This window comes from Prunus persica, chromosome G3 (genome assembly GCF_000346465.2).
Source record: "Prunus persica cultivar Lovell chromosome G3, Prunus_persica_NCBIv2, whole genome shotgun sequence".
Classification (NCBI taxonomy): Eukaryota; Viridiplantae; Streptophyta; class Magnoliopsida; order Rosales; family Rosaceae; genus Prunus; species Prunus persica.
The window spans coordinates 9490817-9510325 of NC_034011.1; the positions used below are offsets into that span (position 1 = coordinate 9490817).

General features: G+C 35.3%; 2 protein-coding genes across 2 annotated transcripts; one reads left to right on the top strand and one right to left on the bottom strand.

The window, feature by feature from the left end:
* On the bottom strand, positions 10911-12436 carry LOC109947990. Its single transcript, XM_020559877.1, has 2 exons — positions 11681-12436; positions 10911-11483 (listed from the first exon to the last, which is right to left on the bottom strand). The coding sequence occupies exons 1-2, from the start codon at positions 12434-12436 to the stop codon at positions 10911-10913; spliced, it is 1329 nt and encodes a 442-aa protein (XP_020415466.1).
* On the top strand, positions 16329-18295 carry LOC18782979. The gene is made up of 3 exons (XM_020559878.1): positions 16329-16730; positions 16842-17641; positions 17716-18295. The coding sequence occupies exons 1-3, from the start codon at positions 16329-16331 to the stop codon at positions 18293-18295; spliced, it is 1782 nt and encodes a 593-aa protein (XP_020415467.1).

Genomic DNA, 19509 nt, shown 5'->3' on the forward strand with positions numbered 1-19509 from the left:
CCACCACCTCCACAGTCGCCATCCCCATCACTACCACAACCACCAACTCCACCTTCATCACCACCACTACCTCCACTCCATCACTACAACTACCACCACATGATTAGTACATAACATTTTTAACATCATGTCTATTTTAGTCATTATTTACAGTTACAACAATTTTATATTAAAATTTACCAAACGGTTTTGACACTGCTTTTTGTACTAACAGAACTTTAAAAATATTGTTTACCAAACATGGAGCTGCTTTACTTCACAGCTAATTATTTTCAAAGCATAGCATAAACAACTTTTTTTCAAAGTGACAGCAATCCCAAATTGGGCCTTAATCTAGTTGGCAGATGTGGGCTTTTGTAATTTAAAGTGTTGTTTTCCCTCCTGAATTTTCACGCTATTCGAACTTAACCCCCCTCGATTATTTTTTTGGTCAATTTAGCACTCAAACTCTGTTATAATAGTCAATTTCGCACTTACCATTAAATTTGAGGCAATTTCATCCAAATTGCCGTCAAATAAATCACGTGAGAGTGCACATTCTTCTTATTTTGAGGGCAATATGGTCCTTTCCTCCCGATCTTCTTCAACCTCCTTCAAAACAATGGGTGATTTTCCACTGTTCACCTCCTCATCCTCCTCTAAGGATCAGACCCCTTGCGCTTGAATCCAGCGTTAGGGTCCTCAATGCTAGGAAAGACCTTGAGCCCAGTTACCACAACAAATGGACTACCTTGTCGACAACTCTGCTTCATTTTTAAAACTGCATCACGATTTTGAGGAAGCTGTGTCTCCATAAACATATCTCTTTTGTTATGAAATCCCAACTGGATTACATTCTCAATCGCCTAGTTACTGTAAAACACACCCTGCACCCTCCCACAAGCCTCGCCTAAACATCCAAAACCAAAAAATAGTATATTGAAAAAAGAAAATTAAGAGAGCCATTACTTTGAAACTGATAAAAAAATGGATGAAATTAAATTTAATATTGAGAACAATAAAAATAAAAGAGACCCATCACTTTAAACTGAAATATGAAGATAGGCGTATTGGGGTGGGGGTGAGAAGAGAGCATTAGCTCTAGGTTGGGAGTTTTATTTATTTATTTTTTATTTATATTATTTTTTATTGTTAATCAGAGTATGAAAAGTACCACTAAATATTGAGAGTAAAATTGTATTTGCTCTTGTGATGTTTACACTGACAGAATTTTCTCTCAGATAGAACTCACTCTCTTTTATTTCCTCTCGCTCTTCCTTTCTTTCCTCTCTTCTCTATTGGTGTGTTCTATTTATAGGCAAATTGGATGGCTTCATTACCCAACATCATCATTAAGCTTCCAACATTATCATTATGCTTTTGACTATTATTTCCTTCTTTTCTTTATGTGGGCTCCACTACTTTTTTTACAACACTCTCCCTTGGAGACCACATGTCCCTAGATTGATTGCCTCATTAAAACCTTGCTTGGAAAAACCCAGTAGAAAAAAACCTAAGCAAAGGAAAAAGAGTACAACTTTATTTAGGACATAAGGGTAATGTTAAATGCACTCATGTTGCCTCGTTAAAACCTTGCTAGGAAAAATCCAATGGAAAAAACCCTAGTCGAAGGAAAAAAAGTACAATGCGCATATGTCCTGTGTTAGAGAACTCTTGAATCACCCTGATTTTGCATGCTCCAATTTGATTGCTTGCAGAGTTGACGTAATCCGATACCATGCACTAGCTTTTGGAATGTACATTTTGGCAAAGACTTTGTGAAGAGATTTGCTAGGTTATTGCTTGAAAGGATTTGTCTGACTTTGTGAAGAGATTTGCCATTAAGTTTGTTTGTTTTGTTGGGCTTTTGTTTGTTATGGCCTGGGCTTTTGTTAATTTTTTTCATTTTGTTGGATCTTGTTTATTGTGTGTGGTTGGGCCTTTTGCTATGGGATTGTGTTTGTGATCCTATGTCATCGGGCTATCTACCATAATTTCCTTATCTAATGAATTTCACGTTGACAAAAAAAAAAAAATACAGGTTCATCATTAATTGGAATTATAAAATGGTAGGAAAGAACAGTGATGTGCATAATAAGGGCAAAGAGCCAAAAACAACAAAAGACCAGTCAAAGACGTTGATTGGTCGCAAGACCAATTATTTTAACTATTTGTAAGTGTTAAACGTATCTTCCAGTATATTAAGTACTTTTTATAGGACTAACTAAATGTGAATATTTTAAATAGGAAAATAAAGGGCGATGAAATGAAGCAACAAAAAATAGTGAAGAAGGTGGATACTAAGGTGATAAATTGGCAAGAATACATTTAAATAGAGACGTTACAGCTTACAACTTATATTGAATTAATTGAATTTTATTTTTTCTTCCACAGACCAAGAAAGAAATCGTTGATATGTGGCAACAGTTGGATGTTACTCAGAAAGCAAAGTATGAACCTTAAAAACCTTCAACGAATGCCTCGAACAAGAGTTGTTTGAAGATAGCCACACAATGCAGTTCGAAGGATCTAAATGACACTATAAATATTTTAAGTGATGAGAAGAAATCAGTCATTTAATAAATGAGATTTGTTTCGTTGTTGAAAATGAAGTGCGGAAAATAATCTCATTCAATGTGTCGTTTTTTGATTGATAAACTCAATCCTTCTAAATCATCAATTGTGCTACATGTAAAAACACTTAAGATATTTGTTGATGACTTCGTGCACATAATGGGTGTTAAGGATGGAGGAGAGGAAGTTGATTTCACCGGATCCATGGATGAGCAACATATTGTAAAGGTGTGAAATTCTTTTTTGGTTGGGAAGAAGTTTTTAAAGAATAATGAGTTGAAGCAGATGATAGTGGGGACAGAAGAAGTTGGTGACTTTTTCAAAGTTGGTTTTGCCATTACTTTCTGCATGTTGCTATGTCCAACCACTTTCGTATATGTAAATCTAAAATATCTGCTTTCATTAAGAGATAATAAGGAAAAACTTGGCAAATTATTTATTCAAATTTTTATTGGAGAGTGTCAGGTCATTTAAGGGGAACAATCAAGTTTACATCAGTGTTTGCTTGTTATTCCCTCAATTGTTTTACATTGATGATATAGCTCATGAAAGCCTACTTGTGAATAGGTCTGTGCTACCACTCGCTGTGTGGAGGAAAGTAAAGGCCGAAAAAATGAAGAAGTGGCTAAAGAAAAGATGAGGGTTTGAAAGTTACAAAGTAGTTGTTATCAAAGCTGAATCTGGAGGTCTCAGAGATTATGCGAAAATAATGACTCACTTTGCCAAAGAGTTAAGTTCAATAAAAAAGGATGTTGCAACTTTTGTGGCCACTATTGCTCGTATGAACGAATCACTCTCCAAGGTTACTTCTGAGTTAGCATCAAAAAATGAGAAAGAGAAAACATTCCGCACTGCACACCCTCATCAACACGAAGTTAAACTGAATGAGGAACATGATAACATGTTTGATATGGGGTAAGATGGGTGACAATTAGACCCTGAAAATACTAAACCTCCAAAAAGTAGGCAAGTCAAACAAGGCAGAATTCCCAACGAGCAAGGTGACAATGTCAAAGGATTTGCAAATCTTGATAAAACTTTGGCTCCCTCCGTTGGGGTCATCCGTGAGAGAAAATATGCAAAACAACAATGAGGTATGATGAGTAATGGTTGTAGCTTGTTTGTATGTGTTTAATAATTTCACTTGTCGGTTTACATGTTTGGATGAGGACAATCATTGAGTATTTGATTTGCAGAAATCATTGTACTATGAATTATGTTGTATTTTTTTTGGTTTTTTCCTGATGTAATAACAAAGTTAGATGTCCTTATTTTATGCAGACTCATTGTATCATCTAATGTTTTTTTGTTTCACTTAGATTGATTTGTAAATGCTATTTTGTAATGATTTATGGGCACTAGGATAAAATGGGTCATAACAATGTAAGAAGTTTGTTTATAGAGAATTGTGGTTCTACTTCAACAAGGGATCAGGTAATGACTCGTGTAACAGCAGATAGAAAGGCAGGTCCCCACAGGCAGTGGCGGATCCAGAATTCTCGGGGCAAGGGGTCTTAGTGTAAAAGTATAGAAATTTTTTTTTAAGCCTAGCTCAAAATAACGTAGTTTTTAGGTTAGTTCAATTTTAAAAAAATGGAATGAGCCATGTACCAAACAACGTCGTTTGGCCAGGTAGTGCTGGGCATCAAAACAGAAAAACAGATACCGAACCCAAATCGTGCCAATCTCGTACCATGTTGTTCGGTGTTGCATAATAAATAGTATGAAACAATATCATACCGTTTCTGTTTGACACGACATCGATTCCATATTTCTCATCCCGTTTGGTGTTATATCATATCAAATAGTATCCTTTTTTTTTTCTTCATATTCTCTCTTTCTTTCCTTTTATTTAATATTGCCCCTTCTTATTTTATTATTTCTTTCTTTCTCTCTCCTTCTTTCTTTATTATTTTCCTTCTTCTCTCTCTTTCTTTATTATTTTCCTTCTTCTTCCTCTCTAGTTCTTTCTTCCCAGCCTCCCCCGCCACTCCATCCCCATCTATCTTCACTCTTTTTTCTTGTTTTTGTTCCCTTTCTTTCTTTCTTCTTCTCCTCTCCATTTTTTCTTCTCGTCTCTCCCTCCCCATCACTTTCTTTTTCTCCATTACCCATAGGGGACTTTCATCGAGCACCTTGTGTGCACACAAAGGGTTGCTTTGCTGCTATCCAAGGGGTCGCTCATGGAGTCCACAACCATATTTCCGGCATCCCAAGGGGTCGTGCGACCTCTCTTGTCCCAATATGCATCCGCTACTGCCCACAGGAGAACTCCTTATGAAGACTTTAATGCATTGAAAGTTAAAGTAAATGCAAAAACTAGACAAGTAATTGCGCACGAGCGGATTGTGAAGAGATTGAATATCAGTCCATTCCAAATAACCAACAATATTTCCGAAGATGATTGAGATCTAAGTCTTGCATTTTGTTGCAATCCATTGGATCCAAAACCTTGGATGTATACCCTGAACCAAATTTGTGAAAATAATTATTATTCATCCGTCTCCATACACACACTGAGACTTCTTCCACAATATGTGTCCTATTGTCATAATGACATAAGAAAAATTGATTACAAGATTCATTTTTTCTATTTTGCAGTGAACTACTCGTCGACATAGGCGCTATAGCTATAACTTGTCACTATTTTGGAAGCCTTGCCCCTGAGTCACCTCTCTTTGATAATGTAAAGACTATGAATTCAATACGTATTTGACTACTCATCAATATATGTTTAGAATGTTGGTACTATGATGCTAATAATTGTGTCTTATCTTGTAATAGGTAATCAATGTAATGGCAAAATATTTATCCAATATCACCTCCACAAAGTGGTTCCTACTTATGTATTTTTGGTCGGTAAGTAAATGGATAAGATTAAATGAGGATATTTTTTTATTATTAAAAGTGATGTGTTATACCTCATAAAATGCAGGAAGGCGCCAAGTTGGTACGTCTCAGTGATCGTATGAAGTCATGTGCTAGGACACAGAAGCTTTGTCATCTGGTAAGATTTGATAGGCGACTGAAGGACTGCATGCACGTGGATTTCGTATGTAAGCTCCAATTTTGTGAATTATTGGTAATAATGTATAGATCACTTTTTGGCAGATATATGTTCCGATGCACGACGATGTAGTTGGTCATTGGTATCTTTTGGTTTGTGATATTTTTCATAAGAAAGCAGAAATTTGGGGCAGTTTACCTGATCTGCATCATAATAAGAAACACGAGAACGATTGTCAACTTACCGTAAGTTGAGAAGCTTTTGTTCAATACACTTATACATTTTTCTTTTGCTCGATATTACTTATGTCGACTACATTGTTCATGCAACAGTTGTTGTACCTAGACTTTGTTTTTCATGATGACATCTTGTCAGTATTTGAGATGAGGTGGACGTTCTCCTCCTTTTCTGTTGTGTCCCCATTGGATGCCAATCGCGTCCAACCTAATGGTGTGGATTGTGGCATTTTTGTCATAAACACATGCAATATTATCGTTAATTGTGGCATGACCGAGTATGCATTGCGCATGTGCAATTTTTTTGATAAAAATGCTTTATACATAATTAAACGTTGAATATTTCTTTTTATTGGTTGCAGTACGACTCTAATGTACAGTGGATGTGACTTGCTAATGAGTTGATGAGACATGAAAAAAATTAATTATGTGATGTGATAAGTGAAGCATTGAAAGTGATGGAAAATACATATGTTTTTACGGTGATGGAAAAGAAGATTGGTAATGTTGAAGTTAAAAGAAAGGATGCAGCGGATGTCACCGTTAGAAAAAAAAAAAGGTTTATTATTTGGAAACAAAAAAAATTAGAAGTTACTATACCAGAAACATGTACCGGCCACAGTCAGCCTAGACCTCGGTGCCGCTAAAGGTTGGGTAATGGGACTATCATGATTGACTAGTATATATTTTTGTAAGCATAGACCTAATGTTGTGATGCTATTAGTTTTGGTGTATATCCTATATTTTTGGAATGAGTGTCGCCATGGTAGAATAAGACAACTTCTTTTTTTTTGTGGTAAAGTGGTTTTCAAAGGATTGTTCCCATGGTTAGGTAGGACATCTTTTTTTGTACATCTAGGTCAAATGTCCTACTTGGTGTCTTTTTTTTTTTTTTTTTTTGGGTATCCAAATCGTAGAATAAGACTAGCATAGGGTGTGAAAATGTAATAGAGGTTACCATATGTAAGAACAATTGATGAAGTTAATATCAGTATTTTTTTTTTCTTGCTCGTTTAGTTAGGGTTCAATTTATATTACATTGTTTTGCCATATTTGTTTTTTATTTGCAATATTAAAGAAATGACCGAGTATACCTTGCTACTCCTATCTCAAGCAACTTGAGATGCTCTCATATAATAGGCAGCTTCCCTCATTATTTGAAATGTGAACTAAAGATTTGAATATATTTTTTGTGTTTATGAAATGGACTGGTTAAAGGGATATGAATAAATCTTGGATGCATGAAGATAGAAGAAGCAAAGAGTAGATGGGGTTGAAGAATTTCTAAGGATAGCATTAGCAAATGCTATTGATCATAGATACAGTCATTGTCCATGCCAGAGATGTGGGAATACAAAAAAGTTTACTATTAGAGTAATAAAGGAGCATTTGTATTTCAATGGGGTTGACCAAACCTATAAGGATTGGATATGGCATGGGCAACCTATTGAATCAAATGGAAGTGAAAGTGGAAATCAAGAACCATATCTTGAACGTGACACTACAAAACAGAAGCCCTTTTCCGAGGGCATTTTGTCGTTGCAAAAAGCCTTTTGCCGTCGCAAATACCCTTTTTCGACGGCAAAAGTCCGTCGGAAGTCGTCGCTAAAAGGCCGGTTGCAAATACTTCATTTCCGACCATTCCGTCAAAAATAATATATTTCCGACGCCCATGCTTCGTAGCTATTGCTTAAATTTCTATCGAAAATGGATTTTTTAAACGACCCTACATATTTATTTCCGACCGTACCTGTGGTCGTAATTACTTATTTGATTGTCGGAAATAGTTCTTTTATCGTGATTTCTTGTTTTTGCGAAATCATATTTTCAACCAATGAGTGTCATCAGAAATACTGTTTCCGACAATGATATATTATTTGTGAGGGCTAGATTTCGTCGCAATTATCATTACCGACCAAAAGAGTTTGTGGAAAATATATAATAGCTCGTCGGAAAAGAGTATAACAAAATATTTTCGATGAGCAAGTTACGTCGGAAATATATATTTCCAACCACATTTATTCGTCGCAAAGTTTGTCGCAAATAGATTAATCCTGTCGGAAAATATTTTCGACGAACAAGTGGTTGGAAATATAATTGTTTCGACCCGATTATGTCGTGGGGAATGTTGTCGGAAATAGGCAATTATTGTCGGAAAGTATTTCTGATAATAAAGTGTTTGTTGGAAATATGCATTACCGAGAGGGAAATGTGGTCGAAAAATGTAATTATTTTATAACAAAATTAATAAAAAGAAGTTTGAATTATAATATTTGCTATAAATAGTTTTCTAATCATCCGTATTTAATTGGTAATAAATAAAAAAAATCATATGACACCATACTGTACTAAAATTTTAAGCGTTCAATTAAAATTATTCTAAATAGTTAAAACATAAACAATCCTCATCATCCTTAAAACATATAAGCAATCCGCAAATATATCAGAACCTTGAAATTCAAAATACATATTGTAGCAAAATACAGTTGACGTTGCACTACTCGTCTTCAAGGTGAGCATCTGAACAACTTTCTACATTGTCCTATCAAATAAAAGATAATAATTAATAAGACATAAATCGTTTAAGAATAAAAATAACAAATACAATATTTAACAGTGAGCACAATATTGAAATGAGAATAAAAGAGTTCACCATTGGAGCAGATTGTCTTGAGCGTGCATAAGTATTTGAGTTGTTTTCCCTCATACTTTGAACTAGATCTTTCAATTCATACAGCACACTTTTCAAGTCCTTCACTTCCTCCTTTAATTTCTCATGCTCTTCTTCACGTTCTAAGCATATACGTTTATTACAATCTTGGTCATCTGAGGGATACACATCTTTTGTACTATAGCCACCACCTAAGCCAAGGATACGACCGTGACTTGGCCCACCATTAACCTCCTTGTATATATCCCAATCATCTACTTCATTCTCGTCTTCCGTTGCAGCAACCTTTTTATTCTCCATTTTTTCTTCAATGAAATAGTAGAAATATAAACATGGATATAAAAATATGTCGTGAATAAAAAAAAAAGTTTTAAAAAAAAGTGAAACAAAGTAAGGGCAACGTACAAAAAGTTCTTTAGCCTTTTTACTTGGCTAACTTTCTTCTCCTCCATTCTTAGGCTTACTTACATGGAACTTTTTGAAACAATCAATTGGACTCGGTTCAATTCCAGTTCGATCAAGCTATTAGGATTTAAACAATGAAATTTGTTAGGACCAAATTTGGAAATAACCACAAAAGGAACAGTCAACAAAAAGCAACAACCAAATGGATATTTTTACCTCATCTTTTCTGTACTTTTCCATTGGAACAGAACCTGTGGTATGCACAATTGTGGATTTCGACCTATTAGACTTGTTTATTTTACTTTTATCCTGCACGAAAAAAGTAAATCATAATCGAATATCAATTTAGTGAACCCATATAAGGCATCTATAAATAAACCAAAGCATACACTAGAGAGTCATAACAATATTATTTTAAATTGAGTTTTTACCTGCCATGTAGGCTGCAACCAATGATCAGCCAGTTTAGACCAAACATCTTGAGATATCCTTAATGGGCAATGAGTGTATCTATCACCAGTAGTCTTGTATTTCTTAAAAACGCTATTTCTCAATGCGGACATCCAATCTGAGTATCGCAATTTAATATGTTGTTCGAATGCCTCCCTCATCTCTTCCTCTGAGCATGTGTGTGTGTATCATGTTGCATTAAAGCAATCATACAGTAAATCTATTTGAGTTGATGGAAATGTTCTAAATGTTGGCCATGCTCCATCGATAGCCTGATAAAAAAGTACTCCTATAGTTCGCACAACTCCAGTGGTTATAATCCTGAAAATTTAAACCAAATTTAAATAAATAAATAAAAATGAATCTACACAAGAAATGACTAACTTTGCAGGCCTTATGCATTACCTTCCTCTACGTATTAGAATTGGAGTGCCGTTTCCATCTTTACCCTTAGCCTTCCCTCTACCTTTTTTTATTCCAATAGTTGAACCTAATAAAAAAAAATACAAATATTTGAAGTACTGGGGAACTTCTACTACAACCAATTTTTCAGTGCGAGTCAATGATATATGTATAAAAAAATTACCTTCTCCATTTGATGGTTCAGTTTCAAGAGGCATGTCTTCCATTTCATTATCATGTGATGGCTCAATGAGGTCATCATGTTGGTCTAAGAAAGGTCTAGATGACTGAGGATGTGTAATGTCGGATGTTCTATTCTGATTCTTTCTCTTTCTTGCCCGGGCTACAATTTATAATAGAGAAAAAAATTAGAAATTAATTGAGAACTAATCATATAATTGAAATACATATATACAAAATAAATTCAAAATAAATCATACATGTTTCTTGCATTTCGTTGTCTATGATGACTTATTGGAAATATGGCGATCTAAGGAGAGTCTAGATGATTGAGGATGTGCAGTGCCTGATGCTCTATCTTGACTCTTTCCCTTTCTTGCCATGACTATCATTTGTAAATTGAAATACAAACACAAAACATAATTGAAAAATTAAAAACTCACATAATAGAAATACAACTAAAAATAATAATAGAAACAAGAATTTAATCGATAATAACATGCAAATAACTCATACATGTTTGATTTGTCTCTTGCATTTCGCGATCATGTGATGCTCTATTATTGGTCTTTTTCTTTTTTGCCATGGCTGCCATTTATAATCACAAAAGAACCCATGTCATAATTAAAAACAAACATAAATAAAAAAATAGTACTTTGATAAAGAAACATAAATCAAACATAAAGAACCCATGTCATGGCATGTTAGATTTGTCATAATTAAAAACAAACATAAATCAAAAGAACCCATATCATTTGATAAAGACTAAGAAGCACGAACACGGATACGGATACGGAGATACGATACGACACGACACGGGGATACGGCAAATCTCCAAAAACTAGGATACGATACGTCATGGATACGGTAATTAAAAATTTATATTAAAATATAATAATAACAATATATATAATTTAAAACATATTTTAATTAACATAAAAATTCAAATTCATCAATCAAATTCAAATTTAAACTCTAGAAAAATAAAAAAAACAAAACAAAAGTTTCAATCAACTACAATATTTGTAATGTCTTCTCCGGTAAATAAAGCAACCTCCAATGATGGTTCATCTAGAGAAAGGTTAGCAATTTCAAGCATCCCAACACCTTCTTCACCCAAGTTATCAAATCCATCTCCTCCAATATCCCACATTTTAGTAACACCTTCTTTGTAGCTTGGGCTCTTCCTTGATAAAAGACGAAGATTACTATGCATAAATACCAAGTCTTCAGCTCTTTGGGGTGTTAACTTATTTCTTCTTAAAGAGTGAATGAAACTATATGTACTCCAATTTCTTTCACAACACGAGGAGGAACAAGGTTGTCCAAGTAGCTTCAAAGCTATGGATTGGAGATTTGGTGTTGAAGATCCATGAACAATCCACCACACCATTGGTTCCATGTGAAACCTATCATTTATAGCATCAATAGCTCCAAAGTCATCTAAGCACATTGAAAAAGAGGCATACTCCACATTGATATCTCTTCTAGCCCGGTCATCTGAAAAGTATTTCTCAAGACATTTTTTTCTTTCCCTTGTAATCTCGGCATCTTGGTGTGGAGCAACACGACTAGGATCCTACTGCAGCCATTCTGGACTATAAAACCTAAAAGTAAAGTGTGATATTATTTTATAAAATTATCACAGTATGAAAAGTAGATTAAATACTTTAAAAAGAAATAAGGACATAATACTTACTTAGGATTTAAAGAATGTGCCAAACAATGGAGTGGTGTGCTACTCTTAGTCCATCGCTCCAGTATAATTTGATACACCACATCAAAAAAGTCGCTTTCTTCATGCAGTTGCTTGTGCTCTTTCCTATAGATAGCTGCCTTCACCTTCTCTATCATGGTATCCCACCACTCATAAACCAAATGAAGAGAAGGTTTGTCTGTGTCAGCCGTCCTAATCATCTCATATATAGAAGCTATAAAGGAAAGTATATAATCAATCTCATCCCAAAAGTATTCATCCAATATCTGTTCCTTCACTCTTCTTGCTTTGCTAACATCATCCTCTTTATATAAAGACCAATTTGGACTAATCACCATTTGTTCTAGACCTTCCTTTACTTCCTTAAATCTTCTAATCATCACAAGTGTAGACGCAAACCTTGTTTCAGTAATGAAGAGCAGCTTCAATTTGCAGTGGTCCTTATACATAGTCAATCTCATATTATGGTTCACAATAAAAATTTTTATGAACCCAACATCAGCAGCAATCTCTGAAATCCAACTACATTTATCATACCAATCGTCATTTGGTTTTGGTGAACATATGCTCTTCAAAGCAAGATTAAGAGTGTGAACCACACATGGTGTCCAAAAGATATTGGGATATCTAGCCTCAACAAGTAATCCAGCAGCTCTACAAACTGGTGCATTGTCAGTGATTACTTGAACCACATTTTGATAACCAATTTCCTTAATGGCGTCGATAAGAAAGTTGGCAATACAATGTTTGTCCTTGTACTCTCCGTCACAATTAATTCCCTTCAAGAACATAGGCCCGCTTTCACAAGTTGCCATAATGTTAATAAGTGGTCTTCTTTGTGAATCTGTCCACCCATCGCTGCACACATTTACACCTTTAGTGCTCCATGTACTCTTGATTGGTTATAAACATCGCTCAACGTGCCTCTTCTCTTGTTGCAAAAGAGTAGTTCTTAGTGCATTGTAACCTAGTGGAACATATCCTGGAAGCGTAGAAGCATGAAAATAGGAGTCTCGATAATGTGGATTCCTTGCCAAGTGGAAGGACAATCCACCTGTATAAAACATTCTTGCAACTTCAGCATCACATTGTTCTCTAGCCTCATTTTGAAAAGCTCTATCAAGGGGCCCATTCATTCCCTTTCTCTTCTTTTGCTCAACATTAGACACAGAAGAACAAAGTAAAGAACTAGTATTAGGCAAAGACACTTGTCTTGGAGCTGCACTTTTCAACCGGTGTTCACATTCTCTCACAAGTTTTTTCATTTCTGCAAAAACTTCATCAGTAACCTTTTTGCAAGGTGCAATCCCGTTGCCTGATATTTTCAACAAATGAAACTTGACTCTAGAGTAGGAGCCTTTGTAAGTATTATGACAATAATTGCATTCAAACATAGTATTTCCTCCTCCTTTTCCTAACTTGTCAAGTCTTTTAACATACTTCCATAATGGCGCATGATCATCTATCTCGATTTCATTATTCTCAGTAAGATTAACATTAGCACTTGCATTATTATCCAGATAACTCATGTTCCTGAATATAAAAAAAAATTCAACATATTAAATATAATAAAAATTACCTAACCACAATTTTTTATTTTATTTTATTTTTTTTAATAACAAATTGGTTGTCACGTGGAAGGGAGGGAGGTGGTACATGTGAACTTGCAGGTATACCATGTGATAGCTATATATTTGAAATATAATAATAAGAGAACCTAACACAGATCAGTTGTGCCATTAATAATAATAATAATATGAAATTTTGGCACGTGAACTTGCAGGCAGAGCAACTTGGTAAAAAATATAATATAATATATATATATGTGTGTGTGTGTGTAAGGGCAAAATACAAAGCTGGACCAGAGAACACTAGAGAGAGAGAGAGAGAGAGACAAAGGCGAACATACCGACGACGGCCTCCAAAAACACAGAAAGAGCAGATTTTATATTGAACCACGACCACCAGATGAAGACAAATTGAAGAACCAGGCTTCTTTTATTTTTTGGTGAAGAAGATGAAGAAGAAGAAGAAGAAGATGAATTGATGGGTGGTGGTATGGTTATGCCCATATATTTATATAAAGAAGATGAAGATCTGTCGGAATTAGGAAAAGATCTTCAAAGTTCCAAAACAAAACAGGTATCCCGTGTTGGTCAGGACTTCCTAGTTGTGTCAAATTCTATTTTTTTTCCGAAATTATTTCCTAAATCGTATCTTCAAATTGGGATACGTAACAGATACGCGTATCCTTTTGTGATTGACCGTATCTGTTGACTCGGATATGTATCCCATGCGTATCTCTACGTATCCTCTGTGTATCGTGTCTCCGTGCGTATCCGACACGGGATACGCTGGTCTCCGTGCGTATCCGTGCTTCTTAGGATAAAGAAAAGGTGTGTGCGTGTATATCTGCTGCTTTGTATTATTGGGCATGTAGCTCTTCTTTATATCTACAACATTTGAGACATAATGATGATGACGAATATGACCTTATTTCGAGTTCAACGACAAATTTGTTTACATGTAACCCTCCAAACCAAAACAAACAAATTCACACACACAAACACTTGCAGAAACAAATTAAAAGCTGCCAAACCAAAAACACTTGCACTTTGCTGCAGCTACCTATGCATGAAACAGCAGCCATAAAACCAAACTTTATGGATATTAGCATGGGTACTGATTCCTGATCACAATAATGCATTCCAATATTGGTATATCTATAACAATACATGCCTAGACATTGACAGTTTAACCATACAAACTGTCCGTTCAAACAATTTGCTAAAGGTATGATAAAGGCTGCCATAGATAATTTCCTCTTTCGAAAGAGGAAATTGCTATCCTTTCAAACAATTTGCTAAAAGTATGCTAAAGGTATGCTAATACCCAATACCCAATTTTCTATATCAATACCCATTTTTCTATATCTATAACAATCTTTAAAGATGCTAAAGATCTATAACAACCTCTACATGAGCCGGTACGACGTGAAGCATGAGTTGACGTTTTCTATATCTATAACAATACATGGATATTAGCAAAAATATAGTAGGTTACCTGTATGGCTCAATGGCTTCCTTGATATTGCTGAGGAGAAGAGGGTTTAGGGAGAAGACGTATGGAAGTTTTTTTTTCTCTTTTGTGGCTGCTGTTGAAAACTGATAATTGTTAGGGTTAGCAAAAAACCTAAATTAAAAAAGAGGCTTGAGCGGCAAACAAATAATTAATTTGGGCTTTCCCCCACTTTTTTTGGGCAAGCGGGAGTTAATTGTTGATTTGTTTAATATATTTTGTTAAATAAATTAATTAATTTAAGAAAATAAAAGAAAGGGCTTTGAAACTTGATCACATTTGAGATTAGTATTTGTCAAATATACGTTTCCCCCTGATTTCTTTTTTATGTAATCTCCAACTTATGACAAAAACGATGTACACATCTATATTTTTATGGGGATGATAGTATTCAATTATGATAATAAAACCTTTGCAGTGCTTGTTCCTTGTATAGGTGGGAGCTCAGATGCACCGATACATCAGTTTGGAGGGGTATGCTCGTATCGGATACGGCTCCGATACGATACGGCACCGATACGGCTCCGATACGTATCCGATACGGCTCCGATACGCCACGTGGCGTATTGTTGACTTATATGGCATGTTGACTTCTCAATACGGATCCGATACGTCCTCGATACGGTCTCGATACGGTCGCGATACGGCATCGATACGTCTGGGGGTAAAAACGAAAATATTTGCAGACTTTGGGGGTGATTTTGAAAGTTTCTAAACATTTGGGGTTAAAATGTAAAAATAAAAACTATAATTTCAGATTGCTGTCTGTCGAGAGGCTAGGTTTTTGGGGTTTCATTTCAACAGAACAGAGGCCAAACAAAAGAGAAGAAAGAAGAAGAAGAAGAAGAAGAAGAAGAAGAAGAAGAAGAAGAAGGAGAAGGAGCCGTCGCTCGCACCCAGCGCCGCCGCAGAAGGAGCCGTCGCTCGCACCCAGCAGGCAGCTCAAGGTTTCTTTCTTCTTCGCAGGCAGCTCAAGGTTTCTCTTCTCTTCTTTCTTTGAATAATCTGCTATTGTTATCTTATATGGGTTTGGAACTTGGGTATTGTTGGAACTTGGAACCTGGGTATTGTTGGAACTTGGAGTTTGGGTATTGTAACTTGTATGGTTGGAACTTGGAGTTTGAGTTTGGGTATTGTTGCTGCCTACGAATTTAATTGGTTTGGGTATATAATTTAATTGGTTTGTGAAGTAAGAATTTTTGTTAATTAGATTATAGCTGCCTAGTGCCTACGAATTTAATTGGTTTGGGTATATAATTTAATTGGTTTGTGAAGTCAGAATTTTTGTTAATTAGATTATAGCTGCCTACGAATTTTTGTATATGTATTAATTGTTTTTTATTATCAAACTTTATTTGATTCACAGGAAATGAATAGTGTGGGTAGTTCTAGTGATGGGAATACTAGTAATAATAATGGGAGCATGGAGATAATGATAATACTCCTTTATGGAAATATGTCAAGAAGCTTGAGAAAGATGGTAAAGCCGGTGGCAATACTTCATTCCAATGCAACTATTGCCAAAAAACTTTCAAAGGATCATACTTTAGAGTGAAGAGTCACTTGTTAAAACTCAAAGGCAATGGAGTTGCTAGTTGCACTAAAGTTACAAATTCTCATTTGATGGAGATGGAAAAAGTAGTGGAGGAAGCGGAATTGAGGGTTAAAATGGCACAACTTAGAGATGTACCCTTACCCACCTCCAACACTTCAAGTCAAGGAGGTTCAAGTAGTGGTTTGGGTATGAGTTCAAATTGGTGTAGTGACTCAAAGAAGAGGAAGGGTAATCCTATTGAGAAAGCATTTAACAATAATCTTAGAGAGCAATTAGATGGTGAGATTGCAAGAATGTTTTACACGGGTGGCTTGTCATTTCAATTTTCAAGGAATCCTCATTATGTGAATGCCTTTAGAATTGCTTGTAGTAAAACACTTCCGGGTTACCAACCCCCCGGTTACAATATGTTGAGAACTACACTTCTCCAAAAAGAGAAGAATAACATTGAGGAGTGTTTGCAACCAATGAAGAGGGCATGACAAAGTAAAGGGGTAAGTGTTTGTAGTGATGGGTGGTCGGATGCACAAAGAAGACCTCTCATTAATGTGATGGCCATTTGTGAAAGTGGGCCTATGTTCTTGAAGGCAATAAATTGTGAAGGTGAGTGTAAGGATAAATTTTTCATGGCGAACTTGCTTATTGAATCAATCCGGGAAATAGGTCCTCAAAATGTGGTCCAAGTGGTCACCGATAATGCTCCGGTTTGTAAGGCGGCCGGACATATTGTTGAGGCAAAGTTTAAGCACATCTTTTGGACACCATGTGTGGTTCATACTCTCAATCTTGCTTTGAAGAACATATGCTCACCCGTGCCAAGAAATCCGGAAGTGTATGAGCAATGTAGTTGGATTTCAACAATCTCAAGTGATGCATGGTTTATTAAGAATTTTATTATGAACCATAATATGAGGTTGTCAATGTATAATGATCATTGTAAGTTGAAGTTGCTCTCCGTTGCCGAGACACGTTTTGCTTCTACAATTGTGATGCTTAGAAGATTTAAGCAAGTGAAACAAGGCTTAGAGCAAATGGTTATTAGTGAGCAATGGGACATTTATAAAGAGGATGATGTGGTAAAAGCAAGAACGGTGAAGGAAAAAATATTGGATGAGTGCTTTTGGGAGGACATTGATTACATACTTAACTTTACTTCTCCAATATATGAGATGCTTAGGTTGAGTGACACGGATATGCCTTGTCTTCACTTGATTTATGAGTGGTGGGATAGTATGATAGAAAAAGTGAAGACAATTATATATCGAAAGGAGCGCAAGCAACTCAATGAAGAGTCAATGTTCTTCAATGTGGTGCATGAAATTTTGGTGGACCGATGGACCAAGAGTAGCACACCACTCCATTGCTTCGCACACTCTCTAAATCCTAAGTAAGTCTTTACTTTAGTAAATTTCTCCTTGTGTTTATCATTATAATTTTATAATTCTTATAATATACTTCTAGGTATTATTGCAAGGAATGGCTTGATATGGCTCATAATCGTTGTCCTCCACATAAAGACATTGAGATTACAAGGGAGAGGAAGCAATGTATTGAGAGATTCTTTTCTAATGAGGTGGAGAGAAGAGCGGTTAATGAGGAGTATGCCTCTTTTTCGGCATGTATTGAAGATTTTTCGGGTATGGACTCTATGAAAGATAGAGGTTTCATGGCTCCGGTAAAATGGTGGGTTATCCATGGAGCTTCCACACCAAAACTTCAAACCATAGCATTGAAGCTACTTGGACATCCTTCTTCCTCCTCATGTTGTGAAAGAAATTGGAGCACTTACAACTTCATTCATTCTATTAAGAGGAACAAGATAACACCGGAAAGAGCGGAAGATTTAGTATTTGTGCATAGCAATCTTCGTCTCCTTTCAAGGAAAAGGCCCGAATATAAAGAAGGGGAAACTCATATGTGGGATGTTGGAGGCGATGCATTTGATTCCATGGATTTGGAAAATGCCGGAGTGCTTGAGATTGCAAACCTCTCTCTTGATGAACCGGACTTAGAAGGCATCATATTTACCCATGATGAATGAAGTTAGAGCTTTGAGAAGTGATTTCTAATGTTTTAATTTGTGCTTTGTTTATGGATACTTGTATTTTGTGTATTTTGGTTAATTTTTGCTTTGTTTATGGAGATTTGAATGAAGTTATGTGTTTTGTTAATGTTTTGAAATTATTATTGGTGAAATATCAATTTTCAAATTTTCTAGTTATATTATTTTTAAATATATATATTATTTTAATCGCCGTATCGGTGCCGTACCCGTATCCTATTTTTTGGAGATTTGCCGTATCGGCGTATCGTATCGTATCGTATCGCCGTACCCGTATCCGTATCGGTGCAACATAGGGTGGGAGGAAATCAGGAAATATGGATGGATATATTGGTTTTCATGCTGCTCTTAGGCAGGCGTACACTCGCTTTATAAAGGATCTTGGTAAAATTGATGGTCTTATAGTACGAAAGAGTCCGTTTTAAACTTGATCAAGTTTAAATATGTTGATCAATAATCGGAAGAACATGTGATCAAGAGTATTTGAAAATCTAAAAAAACCATTGATGTGTTACATATGATAATTCGAATCCAAATTCGATATTGTATTGCATTTTAGGCCAATGTAATCCAAATCCAATTTGTTTACGATCCAAATTCGAATTAAGCCAATTGAATCCAAAATCATGAAATCAATAGTGTTGAAACAGACAAATCTATTATTTGTACTTAAATAATTGAATTCCTTAAATTATTTGAGATTGATCTACATCTATATTTTTTAGTGTTGATCACATTATCTATACCAGGTTGTACGTTTCAACTCCATTATGTTTCATATTCAATGATAAAACAAAAGGAAGGATCAAGCTAAAATTGATGGTCTTATAGTACGAAAGACTTTTATTTGAAAATTCGAATACAATCCAACTTCGTTTACATCACTAATTTCACTTAATCCAAATTAGGCCAATGTAATCCAAATTAAATTCATTTACATTAGTAATTTCACTTAATTCTTTCGATATGATGATGAGGAAAATCAAACTTTTTTATGTTATTTGATAATTTGATATCTTTATCAATCGGAAGAACATGTGATCAAGAGTATTTGAAAAACTAAAAAAACTATTGACGTGTTAAGTATGATAATTCGAATACAAATTCGATATGGTATTGCATTTTAGGCCAATGTAATCCAATCCAATTTGTTTACGATCCAAATTCGAATTAGGCCAATTGAATCCAAATTC